Consider the following 18,093-nt stretch of genomic DNA (forward strand, 5'->3'; position numbering starts at 1 on the left):
TTGTATATTTTGGAGATTAATCCTTTGTCTGTTGTTTCATTTGCAAATATTTTCTCCCATTCTGAGGGTTGTCTTTTCGTCTTGTTTATGGTTTCCTTTGCTGTGCAAAGCTTTTAAGTTTAATTAAGACCCATTTGTTTATTTTTGGTTTTATTTCCCGAACTCTAGGAGGTGGGTCAAAAAAGATCTTGCTGTGGTTTATGTCAAAGCGTGTTTTTCCTATGTTTTCCTCTAAGAGTTTTATAGTGTCTGGTCTTATATTAAGTCTTTAATCCATTTGTAGTTTATTTTTGTGTATGGTGTTAGGTAGTGTTCTAATTTCATTCTTTCACATGTCCAGTTTTCCCAGCACCACTTATTGAAGAGGCCGTCTTTTCTCCATTCTATGTTCTTGCCTCCTTTATTGTAAATTAGGTGCCCATGTGTGTGTGGGTTTATCTCTGGGCATTCTATCTTGTACCATTGATCTATATTTCTGTTTTTGTGCCAGTACCATACTGTCTTGATTACTGTAGCTTTGTGGTATAGTTTGAAGTCAGGGAGCCTTATTCTTCCAGCTCCATTTTTCTTTCTCAAGATTGCTTTGGCTAGTATAGTCATTTTCCATATGTGTTTGTGTTTCCATATGAATTGTAAAATTTTTTGTTCTAATTCTGTGAAGAATGCCATTGGTAGTTTGATAGGGATTGCATTGAATCTGTAGATTGCTTTGGCTAGTATAGTCATTTTCACAATATTAATTCTTCCAGTGCAAGAACATGGTATATTTCTCCATCTCTTTCTGTCATCTTTGATTTCTTTCATCAGTATTTTATAGTTTTCTGAGTACAGGTCTTTCACCTCCTTAGGCAGGTTTATTCCTAGGTATTTTATTCTTTTTGTTGCAGTGGTAAATGGGAGTGTTTCCTTAATTTCTCTTTCTGATTTTTCATTGTTGGTGTATAGGAATGCCAGAGATTTCTGTGTGTTAATTTTGTATCCTGCAACCTTACCAAATTCATTGATTAGTTCTAGTAGTTTTCTGGTGGCATCTTTAGGGTTCTCTATGTATAGTATCATGTCATCAGCAAACAGTGACAGTTTTATTTCTTTTCCAATTTGTATTCCTTTTATTTCTTTTTCTTCTATTGCTATGGCTAGGACTTCCAAAACTATGTTGAATAAGAATGGCGAGAGTGGACATCCTTGTCTTGTTCCTGATCTTAGTGGAAATGCTTTCAGTTTTTCACCATTGAGTATGATGCTTGCTGTGGGTTTGTCATATGTGTCTTTTATTATGTTGAGGTAGGTTCCCTCTTTGCCCATTTTCTGGAGAGTTTTTATCATAAATGGGTGTTGAATTTTGTCAAAAGCTTTTTCTGCATCTATTGAGATGATTATATGGTTTTTATTCCTTAATTTGTTAATGTGGTGTATCACATTGATTGATTTGCGTATATTGAAGAATCCTTGCATCCCTGGGGTAAATCCCACTTGTTCATAGTGTGTGATCCTTTTAATGTGTTGTTGGATTCTGTTTTCTAGTATTTTCTTCAGGATTTTTGCATCTGTGTTCATCAGTGATATTGGTCTATAATTTTCTTTTTTTGTGATATCTTTTTCTGGTTTTGGTATCAGGATGATGGTGGCTTCGTAGAAGGAATTTGGGAGTGTTTATCCCTCTGCAGTTTTTTTGGAAGAGTTTGAGAAGGATCTCTACATGTTTGATAGAATTCGCCTGTGAGGCCGTCTGGCCCTGGACTTTTGTTTGTTAGAAGATTTTAAGTTACAGTTTCAATTTCATTACTTGTGATAGATCTGTTTATCTTTTCTAATTCATCCTGGGTCAGTCTTGGAAAATTGTACCTTTCCAAGAATTTGTCCATTTCTTCGTGGTTGTCCTTTTTATTGGCATGTAGTTGTTTGTAGTATTCTCTTATAATCCTTTGTATTTCTGCAGTGTCAGTTGTGATTTCTCCTTTTTCATTTCTAATTTTATTGATTTGCGTCCTCTCCCTTTTCTTCTTGATGAGTCTGGCTAAGGTTTTTCAATTTTGTTTATCTTCTCAAAGAACCAACTCTTAGTTTTATTGATCTTTACTACTGTTTTCTTCATTTCTATTTCATTTATTTCTGCTCTGATCTTTATGATTTCTTTCCTTCTACTGACTTTGGGTTTTCTTTGTTCTTCTTTGTCTAGTTGTTTTAAGTGTAGGGTTAGATTGTTTATTTGAGATTTTTCTTGTTTTTTGAGGTGAGATTGAATTGCTATAAATTTCCCTCTTAGAACTGCTTTTGCTATGTCCCATAGGTTTTGGGTCGTGGTGTTTTCGTTGTCATTTGTTTCTATGTATTTTTTAATTTCTTTGATTTCTTCAGTGATCTCTTGGTTATTTAGTAGTGCACTGTTTAGCCTCCATGTTTTTTGGGGGGTTTTTTTTGCAGTACGCGGGCCTCTCACTGTTGTGGCCTCTCCCGTTGTGGAGCACAGGCTCCGGACACGCAGGCCCAGCGGCCATGGCTCACGGGCCCAGCCGCTCCACGGCATGTGCTATCTTCCGGGATTGAGGCATGAACCTGTGTCCCTTGCATCGGCAGGTGGACTCTCAACCACTGCGCCACCAGGGAAGCCCGCCTCCATGTATTTTTGTTTTTTACAGTTTTTTTCTTGTAATTGATTTCCAGTCTCATAGCGTTGTGGTCAGAAAAGATGCTTGATATGATTTGAGTTTTGTTAAATTTTCCGAGGCTTGATTTGTGACCCAAGATGTGATCTATCCTGGAGAATGTTCCATGTGCACTTGAGAAGAAAGTATATTCTGCCACTTTTGGGTGGATAAATATCAATTAGATCTGCCTGGTCTGTTGTGTCGTTAAAAGCTTGTGTTTCCTTATTTATTTTCTGTTTGGATAATCTGTCCATTGGTGTAAGTGGGGTGCTAAAGTCCCCTACTATTACTGTGTTACTTTCGATTTCTTTCATGGTTGTTAGCATTTGCCTTATGTATTGAGGTGCTCCTATGTTGGGTGCATAAACATTTATAATTGTTACATCTTCTTGGATTGATCCGTTGATCATTATGTGGTGTCCCTCCTTATCTCTTGTAACAGTCTTTATTTTAAAGTCTATTTTATCTGATGTGAGTATTGCTACTCCAGCTTTCTTTTGATTTCCATTTGCATGGAATATCTTTTTCCATCCCTTCACTTTCAGTCTGTACGTGTCCCTAGGTCTGAAGTGGGTCTCTTGTAGACAGCATATATATGGGTCTTGTTTTTGTATCCATTCAGCCAGTCTATGTTTTTTGGTTGGGGCATTTAATCCATTCACATTCAAGGATATTATCGATATGTATGTTCCTATTACCATTTTCTTAATCATTTTGGGTTTGTTTTTGTGGGTCTTTTTCTTTTGTGTTTCCCGCTTAGAGAAGTTTCTTTAGCATTTGTTGTAAAGCTGGTTTGGTGGTGCTGAATTCTTTTAGCTTTTGCTTTTCCGAAAAGCTTTTGACTTCTCCATCAAATCTGAATGAGATCCTTGCTGGTTAGAGTTATCTTGGTTGTAGGTTTTTCTCTTTCATCACTTTAAGTATATCCTGCCCCTCCCTTTTGGCCTGAAGAGTTCCCGCTGAAAAATCAGCTGGTAACCTTATGGGGATTCCTTTGTGTGTTATTTTTTGTTTTCCCTTGCTGCTTTTAATATTTTTTCTTTGAATTTAATTTTTGTTAGTTTGATTAATATGTGTCTTGGTGTGTTCTTCCTAGGATTTGTCCTGTATGGGACTCTCTGTGCTTCCTGGACTTGGGTGACTATTTCCTTTCCCATGTTAGGGAAGTTTTCAACTATAATCTCTTCAAATATTTTCTCAGACCCGTTCTCTTTCTCTTCTTCTTTTGGGACCCCTATAATTCGAATGTTGGTGCTCTTAGTGTTGTCCCAGAGGTCTCTGAGATTGTCTTCAATTCTTTTCATTCTTTTTTCTTTATTCTGCTCCTCGGAAGTTATTTGTACCATTTTGTCTTCCAGCTCACTTATTCGTTCTTCTGCCTCAGTTATCTGTTACTGATTCCTTTTAGTGTATGTTTCATTTCATTTATTGTGTTGTTCATCTCTGCTTGTTCTTCTAGATCTTTGTTAAACATTTCTTGTATTTTCTCAATCTGTGCCGCCATTCTGTTTCCGAGATTCTGGATCATCTTTGCTATCATTACTCTGAATTCTTTTTCAGGTAGACTGCCTATTTCCTCTTCATTTATTTGGTCCTGTACGTTTTTACCTTGCTCCTTCATCTGTGATATATTTTTTTGCTCTCTCTCTCCCTCTCTCCTTTTTTTTTTTTTTTTGAGTGGGATTATGTTCCTGTCTTACTGGTTGTTTGGCCTGAGGCTTCCAACACTGGGGTTTGTAGGCTATTGGGTAGAGCTGGGTTTTGTTGCTGAGGTGAGAGACTCCGAGAGGCCTCACTCCGATGAATATTCCCTGGGGTTTGAGTTTCTCTGTTAGTACAGTGGTTCAGACTTGGAACTCCCACCACAGGAGCTTCACCCCGACTCCGGGCTCGTGAACCAAGATGCCGCAAGCTGCCTGGGGTGGCAAAAAAAAAGAAAAAACCCAATAATATAGTAAAAAATAAAATTAGCCTAGGAAATTAGCAGATATTTTAGGAAGAATATAAAAATAAAACATAGATGAGTCAACAACCAGAAGGTGCATCAGTATCACAATAGTAAAAAAAAAAAGGAGGAAGGAAATGAAAAAGTTGGGGGCAGGGGAGAAAGGCCTTAGCTGTGGAGAGTGGGGCCCAAGCAAGGGCAAGGTTTGGGCAGTGGGTGGGGCCAGTGCTCAGGACCCACAGTGCTGGAAAAGGCCTTGGGGACTGTGGGGGCTGGGGCTTCGGCTCAAGGAGCAGAGGTTGGTCTCAGAGGGCCGGGAACCTCACCTGGGAGCCCAGCAGGCTTCCTGGGCTTGAGTGGGCGGGGCAACGCCCTCCCCTCCTCCTGGAGGGCCCCTCCCGCCTGCCTCTCCTGATCTCCCTGCCCGCAGGGGCACCCATCCTGTCTGGCCTCCACTTCTCCTGCCGTCAGTCTCCCTATGTCCTACCGGTTCACTTTGTCTCCTTGGGTGTCAGAGTTCACCACCAGCGGCCAGCAGGTGTCCTAGTTGTGGGGAGACGCTAACTCTGCGTCTTCCCACACTGCCATCTTGACTCCACCTCCTCTGCAGGATTTTTAAACCAACGTAATTCCTTGACTAGGCAGTCAGTTGAGAATCCTTGTAAACTATAGGGAGAGAGGAATTGAATGTAAGCAAGAGTGGACACGGGGCTCTAAGGTGTGCAGCAGAGAGACTTGGAGAATAATATACTGTGTGATAGATTGTGGAAAATTATGGCTGTTAACAGATGAGCCTCTTATTTCAGAAGAGGTACTCGTATGATTGGACCATAGAGGTGAAATAACTGGGAAATAAGGGGGTAAATTGAAGAAATCCGAGCTAAGGCCTAGGCTCCATGTGTTAATCAGCAGTTTTCTCTTTAGTAAGGGTATACAGCTCCGTTTTTGGGGAATGATCCTGATTGAGCTGGGTTTAGTGCTCTTAGGGTAAAGTGAAAGGAGTTAGAGAAACCTACATCCCAATAGTCTACCTGAAAGGAAAGTTTGGTGATAATTGTTTGGGACAGGCTGATATAGGTGACTATTAAGAGCTTGATTATAGATTAGCTAAGGAAGGAATCTCATGGAGTGGCTTGTCCCAAGATCCAAGACTGACTGTTTCCTCATTAAAATTGTACTTGGGGGCTTAAGCCTACTTTTCACTCTTACTATGTAGAGATCTTTTTATGCAACTTGGGCAATGCCCAGGGATTTTGAGTAGTTTAACTCCTCATGAAGGGACTAGTTTATAATGAAATGATATCCTAGTTCCAACAGGTCAGAAGTGTTGCTGCATCTGTGTTGCAGAAGTGTTGCTGTATCCGTATTGCAGAAGTATTGCTGCATCCGTGTTGCATAATGGGGTGCTGTTATTTAGTGATGCCAGTTCTTTGTTGCTCAGGACTGTTGCAGGAGATCTAGCATCCTTTGCCCCCACTGAGTAAGTGCCATTAGAACTCCTGGGCATTGTTTCTGAACACCCACTTGGGAAAGGGACAGGACTGCCTTGGTTGACAACCATTGTTATGGTAGATCTTGTTTCCTTTGGAGTGACCATGAGGCATGCGGGATCTTAGTTCCCTGACCAGGAATTGAACCCATGCTCCCTGCAGTGGAAGCCTGGAGTCCTGACCACTGGACTACCAGGGAATTCCCCTTTGGAGGGATTTTTTTTTTTTTTTTTTTTTTTTTTTGCCCTATAGACCTACCAAATCCCGTAAGTTAAAATCTTTAAAGGCAGATATCAAAGCTCAGAATGATTGGGGGTGGGGAGTTGCAAGCCAACCAGAGGGAGGAGTGTCTGTCTTTTGTGTAGAGGTAGAAGAAAAATGGATTAAACTTCCTTAGATAGAAACTGATACTGTATCAAAGTATTCTTTGCAAGATGTGAAAGAAAAACTCAATATTAGTTTCAGTGTTGCCTCAGTATTAACTTACCACTGTGGCTTAAAGGATCAGCAATTCTGTGTTAATTTCTTAAAGAATTAATAACTTTACAAAGCCACTGTCATGGACTGAATCCAGTAGATGTGAGGATTCTCTTTAACGGGGCCTGGAAGACTTTCATTGTGGGACCAGAGAATTAATATTTGTGGTTGGGCAGGCCATACGTTTTCTTGTAGCACAAAAACAGCCCTAGGTAAATACATAAGCTAATAGATGTGGCTGTGTTCCAATGAAACTTTATTTTGGGACACTGAAATTTTATTTAATTAGTTAATTAATTTAAACATTTCTGAGAGAGAGTTTATTTTATTTTTTTTTAATTTTGTTTTTGGCCATGCTGTGTGGCACACGGGATCTTAGTTCCCCGACCAGGGATCAAACCCATGCCCCCTGCATTGGGAGTGCAGAGTCTTAACCACTGGCCCACCCAGGGAAGTCCTTGAAATTTTAATTTCAATTACTTTTCGTGTCATAAAATGATCTTTTTTCCAACTATTTAAAAATGCCAAAACCATTCCTAGCTCCCGTTGGGTTTGACTTGAGGGCCGTAGGGGGCCAGTCCCTTTTCTACGAAGAGTTCCATGCTTCACTGAACCATTAGTTTTTAGTAAACTCCTTTCAAAATGGGAGTATTGCTTTTGCCTTTGTCATTTTCTTTCTTGCTTTATTCTTTCTTATTTGTGCCCTACCTTTCCTAGTGCTTACTCACAAAATTTTACTTCAGAAGCGTATTTTATATAGATATATTCTGCACTATTTACAAGTGTGAACTTTCTTGCTAATATTCTGTGCTTTCAAAATTTTTATTTATACCTTATTGATTCCTTGATAAATTTTCCTTAAAACCAAAATGCACTCCTTTCAAAAACTTGGTAGTATTTGCAATTTGATAGATGGTGATAAGCATTCGAGTCCTATCTTTTAAGTAGTTTTTTGAGTCATTTACCCTGAAATTCTTGAAATGAATATGGCAAAGGAGAAAGAAAGAGAACTAAAATATGGGTGTCATATCTATTTCTTAGACCCTTTATGTATCTTGACATTTAGTTTTATTTAATCCTTTAAAACTTTCCCAAAGCCCTGAAGGCTTTCTCTATTGGTGAAGCTGGCATTTTAAATTTGAGCCTGTCTTAATTCTGAAACCCGGGTTCTTTTCTAACTTAAAGGCGGTGAAAGCAGTTAAAATGTGAGGATCTGGGGATAGATTTCTAAGGTTCCTTAAGGCTCTGAAACAAACTTCAGAGCAGTGCTGTTTAATAGAACTTTGTGTGATAGTGTGAATGCCCAAAAAGGTGACCCCCTAGCTACGTGTGACTACTTATTGAACACTTGAAAACGTAGCTAGTGCCAGGACCAAGGAACTGAGTTTTAAATGTTATTTAAGTATAAACAGCTAGATACGGCTAATGGCTGCTCTCTTTTACAGGGTGGCTTTGGAGTCACATTAGACCTAGAGCACTACTTACACGTCATCTATAAAACGAAAGAGTACTTTCTCAGAGTTTTTTGATGATGAAGTGAGGTGGTGCAAGTGAAAGAGCATATTTTCAGCTGGCATAATTCCAGTCTGTGGGATAAGTGCACTGGGTTTTGTAGCTGATATCAGGATACTCAAATTACTTGTACTGCAAAGCAGAGTAGGTTACCTAATGCTTAGGAGTAGGAAATAGGAAGATTTGAGATAATATAAGGATAAAGACCAGCTCAGCAAATGTTTGCCATAAGCTAAAGGACAGTCTTTAAAGTTTTACCTCTTCCTTAGATGTAAACCCAGACGCCTATAACACAGATGATCCATGCTTAGTACTGCCCAGTTAACTAATTAATTACAACAACTGCTGGATACATACTGTATAACACAGTTTATATACTGCATTCATAATTAATTTATTGTGTCTGGGTGAATCTCTCAGCATAGAATGCTCAAAGAATTGTGAGGATTTTCTCAGGCAGCAAGGTGCTTCTTAAAGGAAATAAACAGTTTTTTTCTGTATTTGGGGATAAGGGTCAATGATAATTTTACAGATGAAAAGCAAGCAGAAGATGCGTAGGGTAAGAATTTAGAAAAGAAAATTAGGTGAATGGATGGATGTGGGAAAAGAAAATACATACTGCATATTTTGTAAATACTATCTCTGCGTTTTAATATTGGGGGAATTTTATGTGTTGGTAAAATGTTTCACATATTTACTTGTTGAATTTGAGTGTCAGCCTTGCTTTCTTAATCAATGTTAATTTTGGCTGCACAATCTCTTTAGCAGACTTGCCATGGGAACGGTAGTCAACTGTCTGAAACTCCTAATTAGAGTGGAATTTGAAGGGTAATAGATGTTCTACAGCATGGGTAGGTGAACTATATGGCCTGTAGGGCAAACCTGACCAAAGGCTGTTTTTGTAAAGTTTTACTGGAACACAGCACGCATTGTCATTTAGATAATGCCTATGGCTGCTTTTTTTTTTTTTTTTAATTTTACTTATTTTTGGCTGCGTTGGGTCTTCGTTGCTGCGTGCGGGCTTTCTCTAGTTGTGGCAAGCGGGAGCTACTGTTTGTTGCGGTGCGCGGGCTTCTCACTGCGGTGGCTTCTCTTGTTGCGGAGCACGGGCTCTAGGCACGCAGGCTTCAGTAGTTGCGGCTCACGGGCTCTAGAGCACAGGCTCAGTAGTTGTGGCGCACGGGCTTAGTTGCTCCACGGCATGTGGGATCTTCCTGGACCAGGGCTCGAACCCGTGTCCCCTGCATTGGCAGGTGGATTCTTAACCACTGCGCCACCAGGAAAGCCCCCTATGGCTACTTTTGAACCACAGCTGCAGGGTTGAATAGTTGTAACATGGGCAATATGACCTGCAGAGCCCCGAATCTGTGTGTATTTGACTCTAAGTTTGCTGACCCCTGGTTCATGGCCTTGCTGCTCACACTGGTCCCTCCCTGGAGCAGCAGCAGTGGCACGTGTGAGGGCTGCTTAGACACGCAAAACTCCGGGCTGCACCAGACTTAGAAATTAGGTATCTGCCTTTTAACAGTTTTCCACGTGATTCATAGGCACAGTAGTTTGAAAAGAACCCAAGGACAGGATAGGGAATATATTCCATCTAGAGGCTTCTGGTTAGACAGTGACTGCCGACTTTTTAAATTTTGTTTTATTTTATTTTTAAGATATGAACACAGCAAGCCATTGAAACAGGAAGAAGCAACTGCTACAGATCTAACTGCAAAGTCACCCCTTGCTGCTTCCTCAAGTCTCTCATCAGTAGTTGGACCGATTGTTGAAATGAATATGGGCGAAGCTGAGTCAAGAAATTCAAACTTTTCAACTGTAGGAGCAGGTTCAGAAGACTGGGTGAACGCCATTGAGTTTGTTCCTGGGCAGCCCTACTGTGGCCGTAGTGAGTATTTTGAAGAATAAAAACAGGTCAGAGGGATAGGGAGTAGTTCATCAATTAGCTGAGTTTTCACAAGCTTCCTGCTTCCAATCTTCATATTTAGTCTAATCTTAATACTCTTAAATTAGGTTACCTAAGACTTAACAGATGGAGTGAAAGAAACTTTTTGAATCCCAATAGTAATGAATTTAGAATGTTTTGAAAAACTGAAGCCTCTTGCTCTCCCTTTTTTTTTCTTTTTAAACATTTTTCATTTTTGGCTGCATTGGGTCTTCATTGCTGCGCACGGGGGCTACTGTTCATTGTGGTGTGTGGGCTTCTCATTGTGGTGGCTTGTCTTGTTGCGGAGCACGGGTTCTAGCGCACAGGCTCAGTAGTTGTGGCACACACACTTAGTTGCTCCGCAGCATGTGGGATCTTCCCGGACTAGGGATTGAACCTGTGTCCCCTGCATTGGCAGGCGGATTTCTTAACCACAGTGCCACTGGGGAAGTCCCAAGCATCTCTCCTTTAATCAGTACAGTTGCACAAGAAATACGTAAAAAGGTTTTTAAAAAAAATTTTAAAACAAGGCTAATCTTGGAAATGTCAGTATCAGAAGAAATTCATTTTTTCAAGAGTAAGGGAATTAGTTCAATAGACTGCTTTGGAGTTTAACTGAAGTTCTTTTCATTTTTTTTTTCTTTTCAGTTAGTTTCTCAGTTACCTTATTTATAGTTCATGTATCTGCCTTATCCATTTTGGACCTTTACCACACTCTTAAACGTTTTCAGCTGCCCCTTCCTCCACTGAAGCACCCCTGCAGGGCTCAGTGACCAAGGAAGAATCAGAGAAGGAGCAAACTGCAGTGGAAACAAAGAAGCAGCTCTGCCCCTATGCTGCGGTGGGAGAGTGCCGATATGGGGAGAACTGTGTGTATCTCCACGGAGACTCGTGTGATATGTGTGGGCTGCAGGTCCTCCACCCAATGGATGCTGCCCAAAGATCACAACATATAAAAGTAAGTCTTAAGGAAGATATTCTGTTAATAGGTGTGAGAACTATATTTTCCCTTTCACAACATTGTCAGTTCATTTCAAAGAAACGTTTGGTGAATTGAATGGTGATTATCATTAAGTTGGGGGTGTTCTCCTTCCTAGGCTTCTTGACTGCTTTATCAAGAAAATTGTGCTTTAGAACCTCAGACTTTTTTGGGCTTTTTTTCCTTTTTATTTCTTCTTTTTTAAAATAACAGCTTCTCTATTCACATTCCATACAATTTACTCTTCTAAAATGCACATTTCATTGGTTTTTAGTATATTCGCAGAGTTGTGCAACCACTATTCTCTCTAATTTTAGGACATTTTCATTATCCCAGAAAAGAAGCCTCTGGCTCATTAGCTCCACTGCTCTCCGTTCTTCCCTCCCTCCAGCTCCTGGCAACAACTGTTTTACTTTCTGTCTCTATGGATTTCCCTGTTCTGGACATTTCGTATATGTGGCCTTTTGTGACTGGCTAAAAGATTAGCAAGATGTTCTCAGGATTCATTTGTGTTAGAGTGTGTATCAGTACTTCCTTCCTTTTCATGGCTGAGTAATAATCCTCCGTATGGCTGTACAGCACTTTGTTTTTCCATTTGGGTTGTTTCACCTTTCAGCTATTATGAATAATGCCATGAACATTCGTGTGTAAATTTTGGTGGACATATGTCTTGATTACCTTGGAATAGAGTTGCTGGGTCACATGGTAACTCTATGCTTCATATTTTGAGCCACTGCCAAACTTTCTCCACAGTGACTGCACTGTTTTACATTCTCATCAGCGATGGATGAAGGTTTCAAACTATGGTTTCCTAAGCCCATTTACTGCATGAATTTCTTTTTGTTGGGAAGACCCTGTATTAAAAACCTTATATTTATTGGAGCAGATTTTGCTTCTAATCATAATCATGTCTTAATAAACTCACTTTGGCTGTGGGTGGTGGTGAAGCAGTGGAGTGTGGTTTGACCTCTGCCTTCTCAGAGTATTGGCTGTGTGATGTAGCAGTTTGAACCCCTGTATATATTCGGGAGAGCAGTGCCTACTTCAGGGGATTGTTTTTAAAAAAAAAAAAAGTTTAGCCTAAGTGTCCATCAACAGACGAATGGATAAAGAAGATGTGGCACATATATACAATGGAATATTACTCAGCCGTAAAAAGAAACGAAATTGAGTTATCTGTAGTGAGGTGGATGGACCTAGAGTGTGTCATACAGAGTGAAGTAAGTCAGAAAGAGAAAAACAAATACCGTATGTGAACACATGTATATGGAATGTAAAAAAAAAAAAAAGTCATGAAGAACCTAGGGGCAGGACAGGAATAAAGACACAGACCTACTAGAGAATCGACTTGAGGACACAGGGAGGGGCAAGGGGAAGCTGGGGTGAAGTGAGAGAGTGGCATGGACATATATATGCTACCAAATATAAAATAGATAGCTAGTGGGAAGCAGCCGCATAGCACAGGGATATCAGCTCGGTGCTTTGTGACCACCTAGAGGGGTGGGATAGGGAGGGTGGGAGGGAGACGCAAAAGGGAGGGGATATGGCGATATATGTATACGTAGAACTGATTCACTTTGTTGTACAGCAGAAACCAGCATACCACTGTAAAGCAATTATACTCCAATAAAGATGTTTAAAAAAAGGTTTAGGAAAAGGATAAAAATATATACTAAAATAACTGGTTATATGGGACTATGGGTGACTTTTCTATTGCTTTTTTGTATTTCCTATAATTAGCATGTTTCTTAGAGATTAAAATATGTGTACTATAATGTTATGTAAATTATACCTCATTTAAAATAAAAAGTATGTGATGTCCACACAGAAACTTGCACACGAGTGTTCATAGCACTATTCATAACAGCCCCAAAGCAGAAACAACCAAAATGTCCATCATCTGAAAATGGAAAAACAAACTGTGGTCTCTCCATACGATGGAATATTACTCAGCAAGAAAAAGAAAATGAAATAATCATATATTGTGCCACCATAGATACCTTGAAAATGTTCGAAGTGAACAAAGGCAGTCACAGAGGGCCGTGTATTTATACGAAATGTCCTGAATAAGCGTATCCACAGATGTGTCGTTGCCTAGGGCTACAGGTGTTGAGTCGGGGGAAGTAAGTGACTGCTGTGGGTTTGGAGTTTCCCTTTGGGGTAATGAAAATGTCCTAGTATTGATTGTGGTGATGGTTGTATAGCTCAGTGCATATACCAAAAACCATTTCATTGTACACTTTGAATGAATGCATTATATGGGATGTAAGTTATATCTCAATAAAGCTGTTTTACTTTGAATGTGAATTATATGCCTGGCACATAATTGTCACCTAATAAAGGTTAGTTTCCTTCACCCTTATTTTCTGATAGGTTATAAATTACAGCCTTAATCCTAATTACATTTTCCATCTAGAAACCTGTAAAATCAACAAACTTAGTGTGAAAAACTATAGTGTGAATAACAGCAGGGGTTGAGTTGCAGAATAGAGAAAATTAGGTAATTTTTTAGTTCCTGAAGTTGAGTCCTCAGAGTTTGACTTTATAGTATCGTGAAGTCCCCAGATGTCGGTGCACCTGTACTCACTGGTGAACAAAGCTGTTTTCAGTGTCATATTGGGAACATTATCTTTTCACCTGACTGTTCGATTCTCTGCACAGGAGTCTTTAGCTGTCAAGTTGTTGTGATTCCATGACTTGATTGCACCTCTCTCCACTTCTTCTAGTCTTGCATCGAGGCCCATGAGAAGGACATGGAGCTCTCGTTTGCCGTGCAGCGCAGCAAGGACATGGTGTGTGGGATCTGCATGGAGGTGGTCTATGAAAAAGCCAACCCCAGCGAGCGCCGCTTCGGGATCCTCTCCAACTGCAACCACACCTACTGTCTCAAGTGTATTCGCAAGTGGAGGAGTGCTAAGCAATTTGAGAGCAAGATCATAAAGTGAGGCTCCTCCCCAGTCTTCGTTTGTGCTTTTCTATTTTGGGGAAGAATTTAGTATCTTGTGCCAACTTTCAACCAGATGGACCGCATTTAAATGCATGCATTTTATCTTGAAACTGGGGGTTCTTCTAATTGGGATTTCTTCTTTGTATTTCAGCTAGCTTCTAGATTAGTTGATATATCTACTTTTATTTGAATGAGGAAACCATATGTATCAGTTAGTAGAATCTTCGTGCTTTTTTCTGAGGAGATTGTGTTTAATGGATTAGCCAGTTTAGGTTCAGAGAACAAACTTATCTAGCTCTGAATGTATGTTTCCTGACATTTTACATTTTCCACTTTCCTATTCCATCCATTAAGCTAGCCAATAATCCACCATCCTTTAAAGATTGTTCTCATAACTGAACAAAAACTACATAATCTAAACAGAGCAAAGTTACAAGAAATAAATTTATTTAAACGAAAGAAAAAGGAGTCTGTGTGAAATGTCTTCTTTTTTTTTTTTTAACCTAAGTTATTATTATTTTTTTTAATGAACTGGCTAGCCGTTGAGTTGAATTTATAAAGGAGTTTGTCTTGCCTCAAAATAAATGGTCAGTTGTGTGACCAGTGTGTGGAACCCTTTCAGGAAAAGCCCATTTGCCTTTCAGTTAAGTCTTTAAACCTGGAGGTGACACACCAGGGTGTGTCCTTGAAGGAGAGTGGGCCTGTGAAGGGGAATTTGCATTGCAGCCTGTTCATTGTTTCCCAGGTCCTGCCCAGAATGCCGCATCACATCTAACTTTGTCATTCCAAGTGAGTACTGGGTGGAGGAGAAAGAAGAGAAGCAGAAACTCATTCAGAAATACAAGGAGGCAATGAGGTATGAGCACTGCAGCCTTTTCTCAACCTAAGAACCCAACGTCGCTTGGGTTCACTTTGAAAAGAACAGTGCTGCATTATATACTCCTACCTCCTTCCTACCCTTTCTTTTACTTCCCAGTACAGTTTATTTTGTCACCGCTGATAACACTTAACCTGTTCTGTATCTTGCTATAACACAGTCCTTGGGGTGCACGCCAGAGGGCTGCGTTACGATGAAGTCTGCACTGCTGAGAGAGCTAAAGCCCCAGGAATGGGGTCTGCCTTGTCCTGATTCCATGTTACAGTTGTCCTATGTTCCTGTGTGTGGGCTTTCTCGAAGGTTTTCTCTCTGCTGGATCTGCGGTACTAGGGCTGTTAAACAGTAGACTTGACCATTTTCCGTTTCTGGTCAGTGTTTCATGCAATAGCACACACGTGTTTAAGAACACACCTTGGGAAGGGATGTAAACAGACGTACCAGTTCTATCCCTCCCTGTTTAAAGAAACCCTGGATGATAGTCAAATACAGACCTGAAATCCACTGTGAATAAGGGTTGCGATATTTTCCTTTCCAGCAACAAGGCGTGCAGGTATTTTGATGAAGGACGCGGGAGCTGTCCATTTGGAGGGAACTGTTTTTACAAGCATGCGTACCCTGATGGCCGTAGAGAGGAGCCACAGAGACAGAAAGTGGGAACATCAAGCAGATACCGGGTAACTCTCACTGTTTTTTTGAAGGAGGGGAAATACCACACTCTCAGTTGAGTCCCGCACAGATTGGGGTAGGGGAAGGAGAAGATTAACACTGGGAACGAGACTAGAGCATTAAAGGAGGAAACCAACTTCGGCAAACTGGGAGGGCTGTGAGAGGAGAAACTAGAATGCTTAAAGCTCTAGACTAAGCTGTTGGCCTCAAGTAACCAGAGGGGAGGAATTGGTAAAGTCGAAACCCTAAATAAGAAGTCTGGTTCGTCATGCCCTCTGGTGTGCTGGACGTTTTGCCTTAGAAACAAGAGAATAGAAGATGCTACTCGGCAGTGCCATCCCTATCACGGCCCTGTTTTTTACAGGCCCAACGAAGGAACCACTTCTGGGAGCTCATTGAGGAAAGAGAGCACGGCAACCCCTTCGACAACGACGACGAAGAGGTTGTCACCTTCGAGCTGGGCGAGATGTTGCTTATGCTTTTGGCTGCAGGTGGGGACGACGACCTGACGGACTCTGAAGACGAGTGGGACTTGTTTCACGATGAGCTGGAAGATTTTTATGACTTGGATCTATAGCAGCTTTGCGGGGCGTGTGAACTGGTCTGCTGAGCCTCAGACGGCAGCCGTGCCCGCTCGTGGCGGCAGCGCCCGTGGTTCTCTCCTAGGCAGGCCTCGCAACTCCAGGTGCTGTCGTAATAAGTTTTACCCAGGGCCTGTCTTCTCAATCCCTCACCTTTCCCCAAGGAGTATGTTGTTTTCTCTGTTTCAGAAAGTTACAAAAATAAATCTTAAAGTTAGTTTTTTTTGTAACATGAATTTAACTGTCAGACAGTTAGAGTGTAGGTTTGTTGCGTCATCTGTTTTCAGCCAGATTCACACAGTTCAAGGGTAGCATTTCTGGATTTGCAGTACTCACTTTTGAGGACCCCAGGTTCAAAAGTAACAGCATTGGCCCTGCTGTGGGGTCCAAGAATTGGGGTGATAGGTGAAGGATCTGAACTGTGGCATGTAGCCTTCTGCTATAGACTTAGGCAGATGCTTGAGGTTTCTGGTGAATTCTGCACATCTGTGTTTTTATATCTGTTCCCTGCCCTGTAATCCCCACCCTGTGCACTTGTTCTGTGGTTTTGGTCTCTTGTTTAATTGCACACAAGTACTACTGCTGGGTAACCAGAACCAGGTGCGACTGTGTTGAGATTTTTACTGTGTTTAGCCTGATAGGAAAATTGTGAAAGAACACATATAAAGATATAGTGGAATAAAATAAATGCAGAGTTGGAAGTTGACTCCCAAGGGCTGATAGACTTGGTACGTGTGAGTGTGTAACAAGCTTCTCATCCCTGCATAGATGCAGTGTCTGTAGCCTTAGTGGAAAAACTCAAGTTTAGTGGTTTCAGCCTCGTGTGGCAAATAGATCTTAAAGGACAAAGCAGTACATTGGTAGCTGTTAATAGAGCAGGGCTAGCTCTGTCTCTATGAATAGGGAAATGGGCTTAGCCATAGAAGTTCAAACTATCTGGTTGTCTCATGTATTAACACAAACTGGGTCTCAGTTACACAGTTGTATTTAATGTTTTATGATCTCCTAGACTTTCTAGTCCAGGCACTTTTTGACAAACCTTTGTCCTCATTTGAGGGGTTTTGTTGTCGGGTTTTTCTGTTCGTTTTTGTGGGTATTTGCCTCATTCCATCCCTGAGCTTTGCAGCTAGACAGGTGTGATTCAGAACTATGTTCTAAGGTGTTTCCTGTAGTGGAGTAATTGGTTTGCAGTAGTAAGTCATGCTTTTCCACTAAAAGGGGACGGAGAGGTGGTAATCCACGAGATAAGCTAAAGTTAAATTGTTAGAAGAATTCCTTGATCAGAAATTATAAATTTGCGTTTTGTTGCTCTATTTCCTGAAAATAACTTGGAGATGCCCCTGATTTGTCCATCTACTGCTTTGATTCCTTGGATACCACTCATTCTTCCACGTTAAGCAAAAACAAGTAATTGTTGCAGAGGTCTCTGTATTTTGCAGCTGCCCTTTTGTAAGACGCACTTTTCCCAAATAAAACAATTTTAAAAACCCATAATTTGGCTTTCTGTTTTGTGTAATGAGCCATTTTGAAATGTGCAGATGTCAAAGCATATTTGTTTCTTTCATTGCCTCTTGGATCAGTTCATCAATTAGTCAAATTTCTGTGGATATAGGTTCATTGAGAAAAGTTGACACCTTTCCTAAAACATCTAGCCTGCTGAGAAATGTTTGAGAGAGAAAGAGATAAAGAGGAAAACCTTACCAGCTGGGATCATCAAATTTCTTTTTAGGATTTTTAAGACTAACCCTTAGGCCTTCTTTATTGGACAGTGGCACTGACAGTTTCTGTTGCCATGTGCTGGTTGAACCTGCTTCAGACCCGCAAATAACGGTGTTTTTGTTCCTAATTCTATTACGTGATTTTTTTTTTTTCTCTTTGACCGTGCCGCGTCGCTTGTGGGATCTTAGTTCCCTGACCAGGGGATCCAACCCGGGCCCTCAGCAGTGAAAGTGTGGGGTCCTAACCACTGGGCCACCAGGGAATTCCCTATGTAAATTTTTTATTATTAAAATAAACCCTTCCACCACTCCAATGGAAGACC

The 18,093-nt window shown here is 40.7% G+C and overlaps 1 protein-coding gene across 3 annotated transcripts in view; it reads left to right on the forward strand.

Annotated features, from left to right (window-relative positions):
• Positions 1-17,546, forward strand: part of MKRN1 (makorin ring finger protein 1) — a 29,076-nt gene extending 11,530 nt beyond the window's left edge. For all 3 annotated transcript variants that reach the window (XM_012533926.3, XM_004272136.4, XM_012533927.3), the window contains 6 exons: positions 9,734-9,963; positions 10,734-10,960; positions 13,708-13,922; positions 14,674-14,784; positions 15,341-15,479; positions 15,836-17,546. In XM_012533926.3, coding sequence (XP_012389380.1) covers positions 9,734-9,963; positions 10,734-10,960; positions 13,708-13,922; positions 14,674-14,784; positions 15,341-15,479; positions 15,836-16,048 — 1,135 coding nt within the window. In that variant the 3' untranslated portion in view covers positions 16,049-17,546. The remainder of the gene's footprint in view (positions 1-9,733; positions 9,964-10,733; positions 10,961-13,707; positions 13,923-14,673; positions 14,785-15,340; positions 15,480-15,835) is intronic.
• The last annotated feature ends 547 nt before the right edge of the window (positions 17,547-18,093 follow it).

Source organism: Orcinus orca, chromosome 9, assembly GCF_937001465.1.
Source record: "Orcinus orca chromosome 9, mOrcOrc1.1, whole genome shotgun sequence".
NCBI classification, from domain to species: Eukaryota; Metazoa; Chordata; class Mammalia; order Artiodactyla; family Delphinidae; genus Orcinus; species Orcinus orca.